We start from the raw sequence: 18,027 nt of genomic DNA, 5'->3' as shown, positions 1-18,027 counted from the left end.
CCAAGAAAGCAGTCACGTACAACATGTACGACAGCTCTATAAAAGGGAAGTTCAATACCAAGTGTGCCACCCTTGGGCTCCTTCTGCTAATCTCGTGTTAGTAGAAGTTTGGTGAGAGACGAATCGCGCTTTTCAACCTCGCGCTTTTCAGTCCGTTACTGCTCTTCAGTTCGATCTCTTCAGGAGATCACGAAAAATAATAAAGAAATCAGTTTGTCAGAACTCTGTGTGAATATCAGCAGCAAAACAACTTCATTATTCTATCATTATAAAGAAGAAGAGAATGCGCTGCATTAAAAGATTAAACAATTTGCAGCGTAAGGAATGTTCTATCTCCATTACGAATGATAGTTTTTCCTCAGTGCTTCCGTTTAGTACTTGATTCAGAGCATGCGTGGAATTTTGTGCGTCGGAATTTTCTAGAACGGATTTTGTTGTCGGAAAATTTAAGATCCAGCTCTCAAATTTTTGTTGTTGGAAATTCCAACAGCAAATGTGCGATGGAGCCTACACAAGGTCGGAATTTCCGACAACAAACTCCCATGGAACATTTGTTGTCGGAAATTCCGAGCGTGTGTACACGGCTTAAGAGATTTGACTGGTTCTGCTCCTCTTTCCCAGCATTTTGGGGGTGACCCAGCTCAATGCAGAAGATTTTTCAACCAGGTTGGAATATATTTTAAAATGTTCCCTACAGAAGTAAAGTAAACTTGGGCAAACCCTCTATTGGAGATACAAAACCCCCGTTGTCCAGAATTACCCTGAGTTTGTGGCCTACTTTAAAAAGGGTATTTGATATTCCCACTCGTTCCACCTCTGCTACCAAAAGCCTCATGTTCATTATACAGAGTACGAGAACTGCTGCCAATTACACTATCGAATCCTGTCATCTGGCAGTAGATGTTGGTTCGAACAATGAGGCTTTCGTGGCTGCTTTTTCCCATGACCTCTCTGATAACATTAAAGATGAGATTGCAGCTCAAGATATACAAGTTTGCCATTCGCATTGATACCAGAATCAGAGAGAGACCTTCCTTGCCAAAGCCTCCTGTAAGTTTGGCTCCGAGTTTGCATTCCCACCCTTGCCTTTCTCACCTCCCAGTCCTCCAGGGAAGTAGAGCCCATGTAACTGGGTTTCACGTGTCTCTCTGCCAAAGAGAGTGTCTTTAGGAGAAGGGAGAGATTGTGCCTTTACTGTGGCCAAAAAGGTCTTGTCCAACCCGTCCGGGAAACGCCCGCACCTCAGGTCCTGTAGGGGACGAACCTTAGGTGGCATCTTTGCAGGCTTGTTCATAAATAAGGCCTTTGTGTTGAAGCACCTGATACCGCTGCAGCCTTGTGCCTCTCCACTTGCCATTGAGGCTATTGATGGGAGACCTCTACAGCCTGCCCATATGACCCATGAATCCACTCCATTGACCATGGCTGTAGGGGCTCTTCACCATGAGATAATCCAATTCCAAGCAATTTCCTCACCTCATTACCCAGTTGTCATGGGTTATACTTGGTTACAGAGGCACAATCCTTCTTTTGATTGACGTAGTGCCGAGGTTCTGTCATGGTCACCACAATGCACTAATAATAGTTTTCAGAAAGTTCATTGCCAAAAGAGTATCGTGAATTCTGTGATGACTTTCACAAAGGTCAGATCAGTATTTTGGTGCCATATCGGCCTTATGACTGCACAGTTGACCTTCAACCTGGTGCCATTCCTCCTCGTGGCTGGGTTTATGCTCTACCTGTCTCAGAAGATAAGGTTATGGAGGAGTATGTTGTGGAATCACTGTCCCAGGGGTTTATCTGCAAATCCTTTTCTCCCGTCAAGGCTGACTGTTTCTTTGTGAAAAAGAAGAGCGGTGAACTGAGACCGTTTATCGATTATAGGCGTCTCAATCTCATTACTGTTAAAATTGTAATATGATGCTATACCACCTTGGTACAAACGAACTCGCCCACTTGAGGTTGTCAGCCATGAGAAATATGAGATACCATGTATCATTGGCTCCTGTAGGTTTCGTGAACACATACAATGTCTATGTAGCTGGTGGGGTCACGGTCTGGAGAAACGCTATTGGGTCTCATCCTCAGACATATATGCTCCTGCCCTCCTCCGTGCTTTCCATTTACGTTTTCCCCTCAAGCCTGGTGCCCCTCCAAGGGGGTGGGATCATTGGGGAGGGGGTACTGTCAGGGCTGGACTCCTGCTACTTAACAAGCTGCTCTTTTATTTCAGTGCTCAGAAGCTGCTCAGCTGTTGGTTAACTACAAGCCACTCATTGTTTTCACAATGACTCACATGGTTACCATTACCTGCCTCATTAGTCCAGCCTACAGCCAGCACATTTTTGCTATTTAAGCATCTTCGCTCATTTCCTCCTTACCCTTGTGTGGTCTATGATCTCCAGTGTGTTCCTGTGTATGACTCGCCCTGGCTGATATCTCTTCTGATACCTGTTCCTAAATTTTGCTCCTGACTACACCGACTTCTGGTTTCCTGACCCCGGCTCACCTAATTACCCACTCTGGCATCCAAACCCTGGCTTCTGTTTTTGACAGGTGTCATTAAAGGTGTCATTTTTTACCACTTTCTGTCTTCGCCTGGTTTATGGTTCCTGACAGTGTGTATGTTTCCTACAGATGGCTCCAGTGATGGGAACCCACCAGAGAGATGTCCCCGTCCTCTGTATTCCCGGAATTCCACACAGGAAGGTCACACCATCCCCCACCATCATCAGGTAGATGAGGAACAATCACTGATAGTATCATTAGGATCTGTACATTATCTGCATTGTTACCATTGATGTCATTTTTATTCTATATTCAGAGTGGAAACCTGAGAGAGTCTAAAGTTGATGTTAAAGAAGAGATAAAAGAGGAGGATGATGAGGATGGGGTGATGAAGGAGTTGCAGTTTCCCAAAGAACAAAATGATCTGTACCAGTACACCACGGTGGAGTCATCCAGCTACAGAAACCCACCAGAGAGATGTCCCTGTCCTCTGTATTCCCGGGATTCCACACAGGAAGGTCACACCATCCCTCACCATCATCAGGTAGATGAGGAACAATTCTTGGTAGTTCTGATTTATACACAAGCATGTTTGTTACAATGAATGTTTTATTATAACTTTCAGAATGAAAACCCCAAGGATAATATTGTTGTAAAAGAAGAGTATAAAGAGGAGGATGAGGAGTATGGAGTGATGGAGGACTTTTCAGAAGGACACAAGGATATGATGGAACCACCTAATACCAGAAACCCACCAGAGAGATGTCCCCGTCCTCTGTATTCCCGGGATTCCACACAGGAAGGTCACACAATCCCCCACTGTTACAAGGTCGGTGGATCAGAGCATCTAGAACATGGAGACAATATTAGTTTTTTTTACCTGATCTTACAATATTAAAGCCTATATTTTACATATAATATTTTCTCAAATTTTCTTGGTTTAGGGTGAAGGTCTGATAGATACAAAATTTGAGGTTAAATCGGAAGAAGAAGAGACGTATGTGAGGGATGATCAGCAGTCTATGGAGGAGGATGGAATAACGGGGACATTTATAGAGGAGGACACTCCTACAGAGATCAGCACAGGTGGGTCATTAACACTAAATCCATTCCTCCACCCATACTGCTCACTGATTGGTCCAGAGTAGGGCGGGGACTGGGTGATATCAGACTGTAATCCCCTGGTCACTTTCCTGAGCTGTGTTCCCCGTCCTGTATTCCTGTATTTCTCTCTGTGCTGCAGACACAATTTATGTCTCTAGACTGGATTTATGGAGATTCTGGGGTTCAGCTGGCAGAAAAATGTTGCTTTTCACTCGAGGTGTTGCTTAACCTAGACACCTGAGGTAGGTACCTTGTGTCTTCTGCCCCATGCCCGGGTCTAGTGAGATCTCTGACAGAACAATTCTCCCGGGTTACTTGCTCTGTTATTTGCTGGCTGTGCCGGGTGGAGGGATATGTCTGTATAGTCTCAGACCCAAGTCACTGAGTGCAGTCTCAGGAGATGGGAGGCAGCGGTGTGGGACCTTGAGGGGGGAATTGTAAGATCCTCAGAGAAAAGCTGCCTGATGTGGGCGGAGTCCTGGTTTAGGGGAACCAATCAGCTCATGTCTAGTAATAATCTTTGTATTCCTATTTTAGTAGATGGACGGGAGATGAGGAAAACCTCAGAGGATTGTCTCACTTTGTCTCCAGACTGTAAAGTAGAAGATGAGGACATCACACAGTATAGTCCAGGAGAAAACCCGACTACCTCAAATGTCTATCCGGCACCACACAGTGTAGATGGACCATTGTATTCCTCTTATCCTGAGGAACCTCAGACTGTGCGGGACGGTGCCGGACCATCGTATTCCTCTTATGCTGAGGAACCTCAGACTGTGAGGGACGGTGCCGGACCATCGTATTCCTCTTATCCTGAGGAATCTCAGACTGTGCGGGACGGTGCCGGACCATCGTATTCCTCTTATCCTGAGGAACTTAAGACTGTGCGGGACGGTTCCGCACCATCGTATTCCTCTTATCCTGAGGAACCTCAGACTGTGCGGGACGGTGCCGGACCATCGTATTCCTCTTATCCTGAGGAACCTCAGACTGTGCAGGACGGTGCCGGACCATCGTATTCCTCTTATCCTGAGGAACCTCAGACTGTGTGGGACGGTGCCGGACCATCGTATTCCTCTTATCCTGAGGAACCTCAGACTGTGCGGGATGGTGCCGGACCATTGTATTCCTCTTATCCTGAGGAACCTCAGACTGTGCGGGACGGTGCCGGACCATCGTATTCCTCTTATCCCGAGGAACTTAAGACTGTGCGGGACGGTTCCGCACCATCGTATTCCTCTTATCCTGAGGAACCTCAGACTGTGCGGGACGGTGCCGGACCATCGTATTCCTCTTATCCTGAGGAACCTCAGACTGTGCAGGACGGTGCCGGACCATCGTATTCCTCTTATCCTGAGGAACCTCAGACTGTGCAGGACGGTGCCGGACCATCGTATTCCTCTTATCCTGAGGAACCTCAGACTGTGAGGGACGGTGGCATCCTTCCAACAGATAAGAGGTTTTCCTGTACTGAGTGCGGGAAGTGTTTCCATTTTATATTCAATCTTGATGAACACAAAAGAGCTCACACAGTTGAGAAGTCGCATTCCTGCCCAGAGTGCGGGAAGTGTTTTTTAAAGAAAGCCCATCTTTCCCTACATCAGAGATCTCACACAGAAGAAAAGCGGTATTCTTGTTCTGAGTGCGGAAAATGTTTTTCAGGGAAGTTCGGTCTTAACAGACATCAGAGATCTCACACGGGAGAGAAGCCGTATTCCTGTCCTGAGTGCGGGAAATGTTTTTTTGAAAAATTACAACTTGTGACTCATCAAATGTCTCACACAGGAGAGAAGCCGTTCACCTGTTCTGAGTGCGGTAAATGTTTTGCAAAAAAATCCAAACTTGTCACACATCAGAGGTCTCACAAAGAAGATAAGGCATTTTCCTGTCCTGAGTGTGGGAAATGTTTTTCATTGAAGTCCAGTCTTTTTAGACATCAGAGATTGCACACGGGTGAAAAGCCGTATTCCTGTTCTGAATGCGGGAAACGTTTTGCAACAAAATCAGAACTTGTGACACATCAGAGGTCTCACACAGAGGAGAAGCCATTTTCTTGTTCTGAGTGCGGGAAATGTTTTTCATTGAAGTCCAGTCTTTTTAGACATCAGAGATTGCATACAGGGGAGAAGCCGTATTCCTGTTCTGAATGCGGGAAATGTTTTTCACAGATAGCCCATCTTAACACACATCAGAGATCTCACACCGGAGAGAAGCCATATTCCTGTCCTGAGTGTGGCAAAAGTTTTGTACGAAAATCACAACTTGCCACACATCAGGGCTCTCACACGGGCGAGAAGCCGTATTCATGTCCTGAATGTGGGAAATGGTTTTCTAGGAAGTCTCATCTTTACAGACATCAGAGATCTCACACGGGAGAGAAGCCGCATTCCTGTCCTGATTGCGGGAAATGTTTTGTACGAAAATCACAACTTGTCACACATCAGACGTCTCACACGGGGGAGAAGCCGTATTTCTGTTCAGAGTGCGCAAAATGTTTTTCTAGGAAGTCCCATCTTTACAAACATCAGAGATTGCACATGGAGGAGAAGCCGTATTCCTGTCCTGAGTGAGGGAATTTTCACTGAAGTCCAGTCTTCCTGTACATCAAGGGTCCCACACAACGCTCAACGTGTATTAGCGCCTTGAGTGCAGGAAATGTCTTCTTTATGAATGTTGCTGGACTTCCTGCTCAGATCGCCGAATCTCTTCGAAATGACTCCCCCACATGCTTTAAGATATAGACACACATCACCATATATGGTGGACCTGTCCACCAGCTCAAGCAGGCCGAAACTTTCTGCATTTTTATCTACCCTGTTTAATGGTTCTCTGGACACGGACCCAGCTACTGCCTTACTCAACAAAAATCCTTTATAAGGTTCAGAATGTTCTCCTGCAGGTCACTACCACTGCAAAGCAACCATCAATATAAATATATTGGACATGGATTGCTCCCGTGTTCATTCATAACAATTTATGAATGGGGAGGAGCCCTTTCTCCTGTTCATTTATCTTCAGTGCAGCTGAGGCTACACAGAAAAGAAGGCCTCGTACACACGACCAAGAAACTCGTCGTAAAAGAAACATTGTTCTCCTCGACGAGTTCCTTGTCAGGCTTGTCGAGAATCTTAAAATTCAACCGATGGACGCCTAACCGATAGGTCAAAACCGATGGTTAGTATGCAAAATCATCGGTAAAAAACCCACGCATGCTCAGAATCAAGTCGAAGCATGCTTGGAAGCATTGAACTTCGTTTTATTCAGCACGTCGTTGTGTTTTACGTCACCGTGTTGGACTCGATTGTTTTTTTAACTGATGGTGTGTAGGCACATCAGATCATCAGTCAGCTTCATCGGTTAACCACCGTTCTCATCGGATAGACTGATCGTGTGTACAGGGCTTTACAGCGTCAGCATACCAAGAAATGTTGGACAATTTCATGTCCCCAACTTTGTGGGCACAGTTTGGGGACGGCCCATTCCTGTTCCAACTTGACTGCGCACCGGTGCACAAAGCAAGGTCCATAAAGACATAGATGAGCGAGTTTGGTGTGGAGAAACTTGAATGGCCTGCCCTTAACCAGATAGAACATCTTTGGGATGAATTAAAGCGGAGACTGCAAGCCAGGGCTTCTCGTCCAACATCAGTGCCTGGCCTCACATATGTGTGTCTGGAAAAACGATCAAACATTCCCATAGACACACTCCTAAACCTTGTGGACAACCTTCCCAGAAGAGTTGAAGCTGCCATTAAAGTTCATATCTGTGTGTAAAGACGAGCGTCCCAATACTTTTGGGAATATAGTGTGTAATACTGTGCTACAGTCATAAATCTTTAACATCTCTGCTCTTGTAACTTATTTTATCTCGCTTTTGAGGCCTGCGTCCCAATCATTTTGGTGCATAATATGCACCTTGTTTTATCCCCTTTCTCTTGGGGTTACCTTGAATTTTATTTTTATTTTCTGTATGTTACCCTTTTTACATACCAATAAAAGTATTTGAACAAGAATTTTGCTGGTCATCACAACTCTCATGTGGGGAAGAAGCACACCCTGATATACACCTCAGATATACTCCATGGCTGATCTTCATCATGTAAGAAACAGTTGATAAGGAGATCAGAGATCACCAAAGACATGGATGAAGTGTTGTACCGTGTTGGCCATTGATAGCAGGAGAAAAATAAAAATGGAGTCATTACCTCTCATTGGCTGAGTACATTTTGTGGTATGGAGACTTAGAGGTCTATTATTGTCTTGCAAGAGGTCTGTTTTCTCAAGTCGTCTTCCAGGACGAAACGTGTTAACCCCACCACTTAAAAGGTGGCCCTCTAGGCCTTTTAAAATAAAAATTGAGTCATTATCTCTCCTTGGCTGAGTACATTTTGTGGTGTGGAGACTTAGGCCGCGTACACATGGTCAGACCATTCGATGAGATGGTCTGATGTGTGTACAAAAACCGATCAGGTCAGAACGCCGTGATGTAAAACACACGACGTGCTGAAAAAAACTAAGTTCAATGCTTCCAAGCATGCGTCGACTTGATTCTGAGCATGCGCGGGTTTTGAACCGATGCTTTTGTGTACTAACCATGTACTAATAACTCAGTGATTTCCTATGATCGTTGCCTCCATCTTGTGTCCATAATTCTGTATCACAATATTTTTACAGATGGAGGAATTTCAGGAAAGATACTTCATTATGGCCACTAGATGGAGCTGACAATCATAGGAAATCACTCTGTTAGTTACAATACGGCCAGAATTGATCACATCTGGGCTCATTCTTGTCACACTTGTCCAACAAATCTTCTGTACATTGATCCCTTGGTTTCCGTCATCAGGCACGGTTTCCTACTAATCCCGGAGATATTATACCCATGCTCATGTGAGTACAGTAGACATCGAAGAAGATAAACCAGCAATATTAAACCAACCACGGATTGAAAACCAAAATACAGAATTTGGCCATTAGCACAATCAACATTTCGTATGTAGGCGTCCGTGACATGCCGTTTATATATGTGGGGACTTGAACATTTTGGGGGGTAGTTTATGTGCTTGGGGTAAGTTAAATGTTTTCCATTTATTTCACTTAACTTTATTGCCAAAAAATAATTTTTTATTTTTTTTGAAAAGCCTATGGCGTGTGAACACACCCAAAAACTCCACCCGGTGCAGAAAAAATGTGCACACACATAAAGAGTGTTCACAAAAACGTGCAGACGGGTGCAACGTCAAGTGGTCCTCCTGTGAAGAGGGACCCAAAACCCTGAACCCCCGGGGCGTTAGGCTCCAGACGGGGACTGAGGGACTGTGGTCCGAGCAACCGAAGCCGACACGGACCCAACTTCCTCAGAGGGACTGCCGAAACAGAACCCTCCCAGTACTAGGTGGGGCTCCCCCGAAGGGAGACCTCATGAGAGCAGGCGAACTAAGCCAGAAGGCCATGTCCACCCACTCCCAAGACGTTCAGGGCTGGCCCGAGGACCGGCACCCTAATAATCTCACAGTGAACAAAACGTGCACAAACAAACATAAGACAAAAACGTGACAAACACAGGCTTAACTAAAAGAAAGTGGGGGAAAGGGGATAGTGAAGAGGAGAGTGAAAGAAGTGGTCATTGTGATTAACAATGACCAGGCCCTCCGGCCAGGAATAAAAAATTCCTCCGGTACTAGCCAAAAGGCCCGGCCCAGGAGGCAGGTGCTAAAAAAAAGTGTGTATCTGGTGCAGTGACCGTGGTATCTTAAATCAATGTATTGCCAAAAATAATGGACTAAAAAAAAACATATGTTAGCAAGTTCTCCTAAATGAGAGTCTATTAGGTGCTTATGTCTCTCCTGCCCTCCACTGAAGCTAATGAAGAACAGACTTGGCTTCATTTTCAGCTTCTCCGTCCACAGCGGTCTGGAATGATGGAACTAAACCTGGAAGTGACCCAATACACATCACTTCCGGGTTCATTCTAGCTAGAGGTGATCAGCGAGTGGGTGCTCTCTGGTCTCTCTCTTCTCTACCTAACAGCACCCACAATGCCAATGTTCAATAACATCCTGACGACTGAGCAACCAGCACTGTTCTACAATATGGCATAAAGCGTGGGTCAGCAATGTGTAGATCGTGAGCTACCAGCAGATCGTGGCCAGGTGACTGGGCTTGCTAACCTGCAATTCCAGAGCATCAACCAAAGTTCATTGCAGAGAGACTACTTGTAAAGTGGAAGCTATAGTAGGGAGGAAGAGCTGAATAAGCCGATGCCTCCTCTGTAGTTCCTGTTCCATGCGGGGTAATACCAACTGCACTCCATCTCTTATCCTCCTGACTAGTGGTCTCCAGAGTGGTGCCAGCAGCAGGAAAGAAGAGATCTTCAAGTCAGTGTGAAGTAATACACCGGACATACTAGTATAGGGATGCTTTCACACTGGTGTGCTGCGGTTTACCCACATCGAGGGTGCAGTGTACCTGCAGCTTTGCTACGCTTAGCTATAGACTTGTATTATATCCTGTGCACCTTCCGAATGCAGGAGTTTTGGTGTGTTTTCAGAAAGTGCACCCTACCTGCAGGATATAATAGAAGTCTATGGCAAAGCTATGCTGCACCCGTGCTGCAGGAAAACCACAACACATCAGTGTGAAAGCAGCCTTATAGGGGGGCTCAGGACAGGAGTAATTTCACTAGAACTTGGAGTAATTCCTAGTTGTCAGTGTAGTGGTCCCTTACATTGGTGACCAACGGGACAAGGACCCCCTTAAATCATCAGTGGGAAGATTGCCAGTTGTTACTGAGAGACAGAAACTGCTCATTGCTCTAGAACCCTTTGGAGGAACCCTGGCTGAGAAAGACTGGACTAGGCAGTAATATATTTCTCTCCCCCTTGGTGGGAGTGGAGATGACCCATCTATAAGGATATACAGTACATACACACACAGCACAAGGCCGTGTTCACACTACAAGATGTTTTTCGGGGCTGAAGTTCCTCTGAGCTCCACAAGATCTCACGTCTCTCACGTCTACCATAAAGATAGGAAGTCTCTATGGAAGACAGGAAGTGATGTCAGCTACAGACAGGAAATTATGTAACATGCAGAAAGGAAGTTCCGGGTGAGAGGTGAATCAGGAAGAAGTAGAGAGAAGCCATTGCTGGGAGTGGCAGCAAAGGAGGTAATAAGATCTTATTTTCTGTTTACACCCAGTAACCCCGTCATGTCCGTCCTCTTCCTCCATAGTCACTGTGATGTCTTTTATCTCCAGCAGATGATGATACACACATATATAGTGTGGAAACCTAAATTAACCCTTTCAGGGGCAGAACGTTTCTCTACTTTTCATTATCGATTTTTTATCATTACCTGTCTAGACGGAAACCTGTATAGATCAAATTACGGCACGAATCAGGATGGAGGAGGACCGGAGTCACATGACTGGGAAGATACTAAACCTCACCCTGGAGATCATCTACTTGCTGACCGGAGAGGTGAGGAGGATTCTGGGAGGTCACATGACATCACTCTTATCTCTATTAATAAAACACAGACCTGACCGGAGAGGTGAGGAGGATTCTGGGATTCTAACATGATCTTCCTATTGGTTCCTCATTACAGAGATTTCCTCTTGTGAAGTCAGGTGATCATATGACCATCACAGTGCCTCCATGTGACTTCCTAAAACCTGAGAGACACAACATGGAGAAGATTCTAGAAGTCACCAAGAAGATGATGGAGCTGCTGACAGGAGAGGTGAGGAGGATTCTGGGACATTATCCAGTAACAGACAAGGGGTGTGTCTGGATTAAGGATGAGCTCCAGCGTGTTCGCATAGAACACGTGCGGAGCCCGCCAGGAAGTCCGCACCCGCGCTGCGCTAATCACAGCCAGGCAGACATTTCCCGATGCTCGGCTGCAGAGATCGGGAAATGTCTGCCTGGCTGTGATTAGCGCAGCGCGGGTGCCGACTTCCTGGCGGGCTCCGCATGTGTTCTATGCAAACACGCTGGAGCTCATCCTTAGTCTGGATGGTGACGGTATCATTGTGTGTGTCAGGTTCCTATAAGGTGTCAGGATGTCCCGGTCTATTTCTCCATAGAGGAGGGGGAGGATTTAGAAGGACACAAGGATCTCTACAAGGACGTCATGATGGACAATCAGCCGCCCCTCACATCACCGGGTAAGAGGAGACTTTATTGTAAAGGAGAGAGCAGTACGGAGGCTCCCCCTAGATCCCCCATACACACATAGAAACAATGGGCCGAATTCACGTAACACTTACGCCGACGTATCTACAGATACGCCACGTAAGTGTAAATGTGCGCCGTCGTATCTATGCGCCGTGCCCATAGAACTAGATACGCCTGAAAATAGGCTTCCTCCGACCGACGGAACTTTCCTACGCCGTCGTATCTTGGGCGCAAATTTTACGCTGGCCGCAAGGGGCGCTCCCATTGATTTACCTGTCGAATATGTAAATGAGTAATATACGCCGTTTACGTAAGGCGTACGTCCGGCATAAAGTTATTCCACATATAGGAGGCGCATCCAATGCAAAGGTATGGACCACGGAACAGCCGTCGTAGTTTACGTAGTACTACGTGAATAGGGCTGGGCGTAGGTTACGTTCAGTGATTCGACGTATCTTAGGCGTTCGTTCCGACATGATTCTGAGCATGCGCCCTGGGAAGCGTTCGGCCCATCATTTGCATGGGATCACGGTTCATTTAAATGTATCACGCCCACTTCCACCTACTTTGAATTAGGCCGGCTTACGCCTAGGAATTTACGTTACGCCGGCGCAACGTTGGGAGCAAGTGCTTTGTGAATACTGTGCTCGCCGCTCTGTGTTACGTCAGCATAAAGATGCGCTCAGGTATGTGAATCCGGGCCAATGTACTCAGTCACTGTGTGTGTTTCCTACAGATGGATCCAGTAATGGGAACCCACCAGAGAGATGTCCCCGTCCTCTGTATTCCCGGGATTCCACACAGGAAGGTCTCACCATCCCCCACCATCATCAGGTAGATGAGGAACAATTATTGGTGGTTATGATTTATATACAAATATGTTTGTTACAATTAATGTTTTATTGTATCTTTCAGAATGAAAACCCCAAGTATAATATTGTTGTTAAAGAAGAGTATAAAGAGGAGGATGAGGAGTATGGAGTGATGGAGGAGTTTTCAGAAGGACACAAGGATATGAAGGAGCCACCTAATACCAGGAACCCCCCAGAGAGATGTCCCCGTCCTCTGTATTCCCGGGATTCCACACAGGAAGGTCACACCATCCCCCACTGTTACAAGGTCGGTGGGGCGGAGCATCTAGAACATGGACTGGTGGAGATGATGTGTGGATTTTGTATGTAAGTTTATATCTTACAGATGATATTCTCTCTCATTCTCTTGGTTTAGAGTGGAGATCCAATCGATATAGAATTTGAGGTGAAATCAGAAGAAGAAGAGACGTATGTGAGGGATGATCAGCAGTCTATGGAGGAGGATGGAATAACGGGGACATTTATAGAGGAGGACACTCCTACAGAGATCAGCACAGGTGGGTCATTAACACTAAATCCATTCCTCCACCCATACTGCTCACTGATTGGTCCAGAGTAGGGTGGGGACTGGGTGATATCAGCCTGTAATCCCCTGGTCACTTTCCTGAGCTGTGTTCCCCGTCCTGTATTCCTGTATTTCCCTCGGATAATCTTCCTTCTCTGTGCTGCAGACACAATTTATGTCTCTAGACTGGATTTATGGAGATTCTGGGGTTCAGCTGACAGCAAAACTCAGATTTTTACCATAGGCGTCACAAGAGGCGATTTAGTTCGCATTTGTTAGCGCTATATAAGTTACCCACTCAAGATCTGGGCACCTGGGGTATGTACTTTGAGTCTTCTGCCCCATGCCCGAAGAATTCTCCCGGGTTACTTGCTCTGTTGTCTGCTGGCTGTGCCGGGTGGAGGGATATGTCTGTATAGTCTCAGACCCAAGTCACTGAGTGCAGTCTCAGGAGATGGGAGGCAGCGGTGTGGGACCTCTGTAACTGTCTCAAATTGTCAGGGTTGGGCTCCTGCTATTTATTAAGAGCTGTTTTCTTTCAATGCACAAAGGCTGCTCAGATGTCGGTTAATTACCAGACATTCATTGCTTCCACAGTGTCTAACCTGGTTACCATTACCTGCCTCATTAGTCCAGCCTATAGCCAGCCCTTTTTTGCTATTTAGGCAGTTTATCTAATTTCCTCCTTGCCCTTGTGTGGTTTACAACCCCCCTAATATTCGTATGAGGCTTTTTTCCGAGCATGCAGCCCGGCAGGTCAGGAAAAGGGGGAGAGGCATTTCCCTATGTTGATGAGGACAAGGCCTTAATCCTGACAACCCTGGGCTGTGGTTGGTGGGGTCTGCAGGCACGGGAACTTATCAGAATCTGAAAGCCTCCTTTGACATTCTATACTCTATGTTGCACATTACATACTCCTGACCCCTGCACTATATACTCTATGTTGTACATTACATACTCCTGACCCCTGCACTATATACTCTATGTTGTACATTACATACTCCTGACCCCTGCACTATATACTCTATGTTGTACATTACATACTCCTGACCCCTGCACTATACTGTATACTCTAATGTGTTTTCAGAGTGTTCCTTTCATTTTTTTTTTTTTGAGCAGTGTATTTAATAAATGGATAAGATAGAAAAGCACTCACAAGGTTAAAAAAGCAATCCAGCATTGAATACACATAATCACTGCAGATTCCCCAAGCCTCAGTCTCAGTGTAACTGGAGGGCACTCTGCCTAACGTAGTGATGTCTTCAAACCACGCCCATCTGATGTGTTGCATCCTGATTGGATTTCCCCAGAAGTATATATGGTCTTTATGATTAGTCCAGTCTTCATCTTGGTTGTTCTCCTCCCATCCTCACTCTCTGACCTCTGGTGGGGCTCAGCCCCGCTGTTATTCATGACTAAATCATGGACTAAATAAGAAAGTGCAGGACTTCTTGTGTTGGGAAGATGGTAATGAGTGATAGAGGGGGAGGGAACCCTCGTCCTATAATCCCCTCATCACTGTCACTCCTATAAAAGACAGTTCTCGTTGTTTCCTCACTCTGAGACAACACTTGCAAACCGAGTCAGGATTTTCTCGTTGTTTCCTCACTCTCTGACTAAGGTCCATGAATAAAGAAATGATCTGGTAGGAGATCAGAGGACCCATTTACTAGTTACCTTGAGGGGGGAATTGTAAGTTCCTCAGAGACAAAGCTGCCTGATGTGGGCGGAGTCCTGGTTTAGGGGAACCAATCAGCTCATGTCTAGTAATAATCTTTGTATCTCTATTTTAGTAGAGGGACGGGAGATGAGGAAAACCTCAGAGGATTGTCTCACTTTGTCTCCAGACTGTAAAGTAGAAGATGAGGACATCACACAGTATAGTCCAGGAGAAAACCCGACTACCTCAAATGTCCATCCGGCACCACACAGTGTAGATGGACCATCGTATTCCTCTTATCCTGAGGAACCTCAGACTGTGCGGGACGGTGCCGGACCATCGTATTCCTCTTATCCTGAGGAACCTCAGACTGTGCGGGATGGTGCCGGACCATCGTATTCCTCTTATCCCGAGAAACATCAGACTGTGCGGGACGGTGCCGGACCATCGTATTCCTCTTATCCTGAGGAACCTCAGACTGTGCGGGACGGTGCCGGACCATCGTATTCCTCTTATCCTGAGGAACCTCAGACTGTGCGGGACGGTGCCGGACCATCGTATTCCTCTTATCCTGAGGAACCTCAGACTGTGCGGGACGGTGCCGGACCATCGTATTCCTCTTATGCAGAGGAACCTCAGACTGTGCGGGACGGTGCCTTCCTTCCAACAGATAAGAGGTTTCCCTGTACTGAGTGCGGGAAGTGTTTTGTATACAAATCACAGCTTGTCTTACATCAGCCGTCTCACACGGGGGAGAAGCTATATTCCTGTGCTGAGTGCGGGAAATGTTTTTCACGGAAGTTCAATCTTTACACACATCAGAAATTGCACACGGGGGAAAAGCCATTTTCCTGTTCTGTGTGCGGGAAATGTTTTGTACACAAATCACATCTTGTATTACACCAGAGGTCTCACACGGGGGAGAAGCTGTATTCCTGTTCCGAGTGTGGGAAATGTTTTTCAAAAAAGCCCACTCTTTACACACATCAGAGATTGCACACGGGGGAAAAACCATATTCCTGTCCTGAGTGTGGGAAATGTTTTTCAGACAAGTCTAATCTTGACAAACACCAGAAATTACACACAGGTGAGAAGCCGTATTCCTGTTCCGACTGTGGGAAATGTTTTTCAAAAAAGCCAAATCTTTACATACATCAGACATTGCACACGGGTGAAAAACCATATTCCTGTCCTGAGTGTGGGAAATGTTTTTCACAGAAGTCCAGTCTTTGCAGACATCAGAGATCTCACACGGTGAGAAGCCGTATTCCTGTCCTGAGTGTGGGAAATGTTATTCACATAAGGCCGATCTTTACAGACATCAGAGATTGCACACAGAGGAGAAGCCGTATTCCTGTGATGGAAATGTTCCTCACTGAAGTCCCATCTTCCTGTACATCAGGGGTCCCACACAACCCTCGAGGTGTATTAGTGAGTACGGAAAATGTCTTGTATATGAATGTTGCTGGACATGTGGGGAAGAAGCACACCCTGATATACACCTCAGATATACTCCATGGCTGATCTTCATCATGGAAGAAACACTTCATAAGGAGATCAGAGATCACCAAAGACATGGATGAAGTGTTGTACCGTGTTGGCCATTGATAGCAGGAGAAAAATAAAAATTGAGTCATTACCTATCATTGGCTGAGTACATTTTGTGGTGTAAACTCTTGCAAGAGGTCTGTTTTCTCAAGTCGTCTTCCAGGACGAAACACGTTTAACCCCACCACTTAAAACGTGGTCATCTAGGGCTTTAAAAATAAAAATGGGGACACTCGTCCTATAATCCCCTCATCACTGTCACTTCTATAATAGACAGTTCTCGTTTCCTCACTCTCTGTCTTGCACAAGCTTATATGTTCTTACTCTTCAACAATTTTTGGATTTGCTTTTGTATTATTATTATTTTGTATTAAATAAAGATTACATATAAAAAAATATGCAGCCTGCCTGTCCAAGAAATGGGGGTGAAATGTGCCCAAAACCATTCTAGGTTGCATGCCTTCAACTAAGGAGGTTGCATTTCCAGCATGGGCCCCCCTCACCTTCTCCCTATGTTGATGAGGATGTGGGCCTCTTTCCAACAACCCTGGCCGGTGGTTGTGGGGGGAGTCTGTGGGCAGAGGGCTTATTAGAATCTGGAAGCCCCTTTTAATTGTAGCACCCTCTAGTGTGCAAACATGATAGGAAAATTTAGTTGGTGTCACATACCTGATGGTAGAGCCCAGTATGCAGGGATTAGCCTCTCTTACACCTCTGACTCAAGAACCCCTGATAGAGCAGACAGGAGCTCAGGAGTGCAGAGGGGCACAAGTGCCTGGCAGGATCGCTGATGCAGGGGCTGATCCAGACTTCTGATGCGACTGTGAAGGAACTTGCAGCAGGTAGAAGGCTGGAACCGTAGGCAGGCAAGAGACTGGATCAAACTGTATACAGCGAGGAGGTGTTCTGTGGATCAGAGCACAAGCAGGTACAGGCAAACCGGGTCATATACTGGCGGGCAGATCAGGTACAGGAGCAGTAGCCGGAGAGAAGTCAAAGTACTAGCCGGGTTGTCAGCAGATAAGCCAAGGGAGAAGCAGAAGCGGAGTCAGGACTAGCCAGGATCAGAGGCGGGCAACAGGCAGGGGTAGTCAGGAGCAAGCCAAGTCAACTGGAATGGGTGTGCAAGATAGCAGGAAGCAGGGGTCTTGGGAAACTCTGTAGACCAGACAGCAAGGCATTTAGGCGTCAGTCTCCTTTAAATAGCACATCTGTCGCCAAGAACTTTCACGATGCACGCCTGTTATTCGCACCATTGCGCACGCATTTGTGCTGAACGGCTCCTTTAGCTGGGAACCTGCGCACAGGTATTCTCCTGCTATTTTGGTTGCTGGTTTGCCCTTCTTGACAGCTGGCTGGTTGTAGCTTAAGCGAATCTGGGTAATTGTTGTGGGTTCAGATGTAGATCAGGCCCTAGGGGTCTCTACAGGTCAGACTTTTGGCTCTTCCCGCTGGTTCTAGAAACCTTCTAGGTTCTAGATGCTAGTAGGCGGAGGTGAGGGGTCATTCATCTGCATATTTATGAGAATCTGACCAATCCCCAGGCCGGAGGCCTGACAAGGTGGTTGGATGGGCTCATAAATATGGAAGAGCCTGGCCAGCAGGTAGAAGATAAAATGTTGAAGCTGAAGTTGTGAGGGGCCCCCCGGGG

General features: G+C 46.3%; 1 protein-coding gene and 1 pseudogene across 1 annotated transcript; both read left to right on the top strand.

Annotated features, from left to right (window-relative positions):
• Window positions 1-1,676: 1,676 nt before the first annotated feature.
• On the top strand, window positions 1,677-6,446 carry LOC120910655 (zinc finger protein OZF-like). Its single transcript, XM_040322409.1, has 5 exons — window positions 1,677-1,756; window positions 2,827-3,052; window positions 3,134-3,272; window positions 3,460-3,505; window positions 5,033-6,446. The coding sequence occupies exons 1-5, from the start codon at window positions 1,677-1,679 to the stop codon at window positions 6,180-6,182; spliced, it is 1,641 nt and encodes a 546-aa protein (XP_040178343.1). The 3' UTR covers window positions 6,183-6,446.
• Window positions 6,447-13,910: 7,464 nt separating this feature from the next.
• Window positions 13,911-17,746, top strand: LOC120910654 (annotated as a pseudogene).
• Window positions 17,747-18,027: the final 281 nt, after the last annotated feature.

This window comes from Rana temporaria, chromosome 8, assembly GCF_905171775.1.
Source record: "Rana temporaria chromosome 8, aRanTem1.1, whole genome shotgun sequence".
Taxonomy (NCBI): domain Eukaryota; kingdom Metazoa; phylum Chordata; class Amphibia; order Anura; family Ranidae; genus Rana; species Rana temporaria.
Note: the sequence above shows the minus strand (reverse complement) of the source record. Positions and strands in the feature narration are given on the sequence as shown.

What these genes read in the sequence shown, in the direction of transcription:
- LOC120910655 (XM_040322409.1), top strand. Translation starts at nt 1,677, where the DNA reads ATGACTGCACAGTTGACCTTCAACCTGGTGCCATTCCTCCTCGTGGCT. An exon ending in TACCTGTCTCAGAAGATAAG is followed by an intron (nt 1,757 to 2,826) that starts GTTATGGAGGAG and finishes CTATATTCAGAG; the next exon opens with TGGAAACCTGAGAGAGTCTA. An exon ending in AAATCGGAAGAAGAAGAGAC is followed by an intron (nt 3,506 to 5,032) that starts GTATGTGAGGGA and finishes TGAGGAACCTCA; the next exon opens with GACTGTGAGGGACGGTGGCA.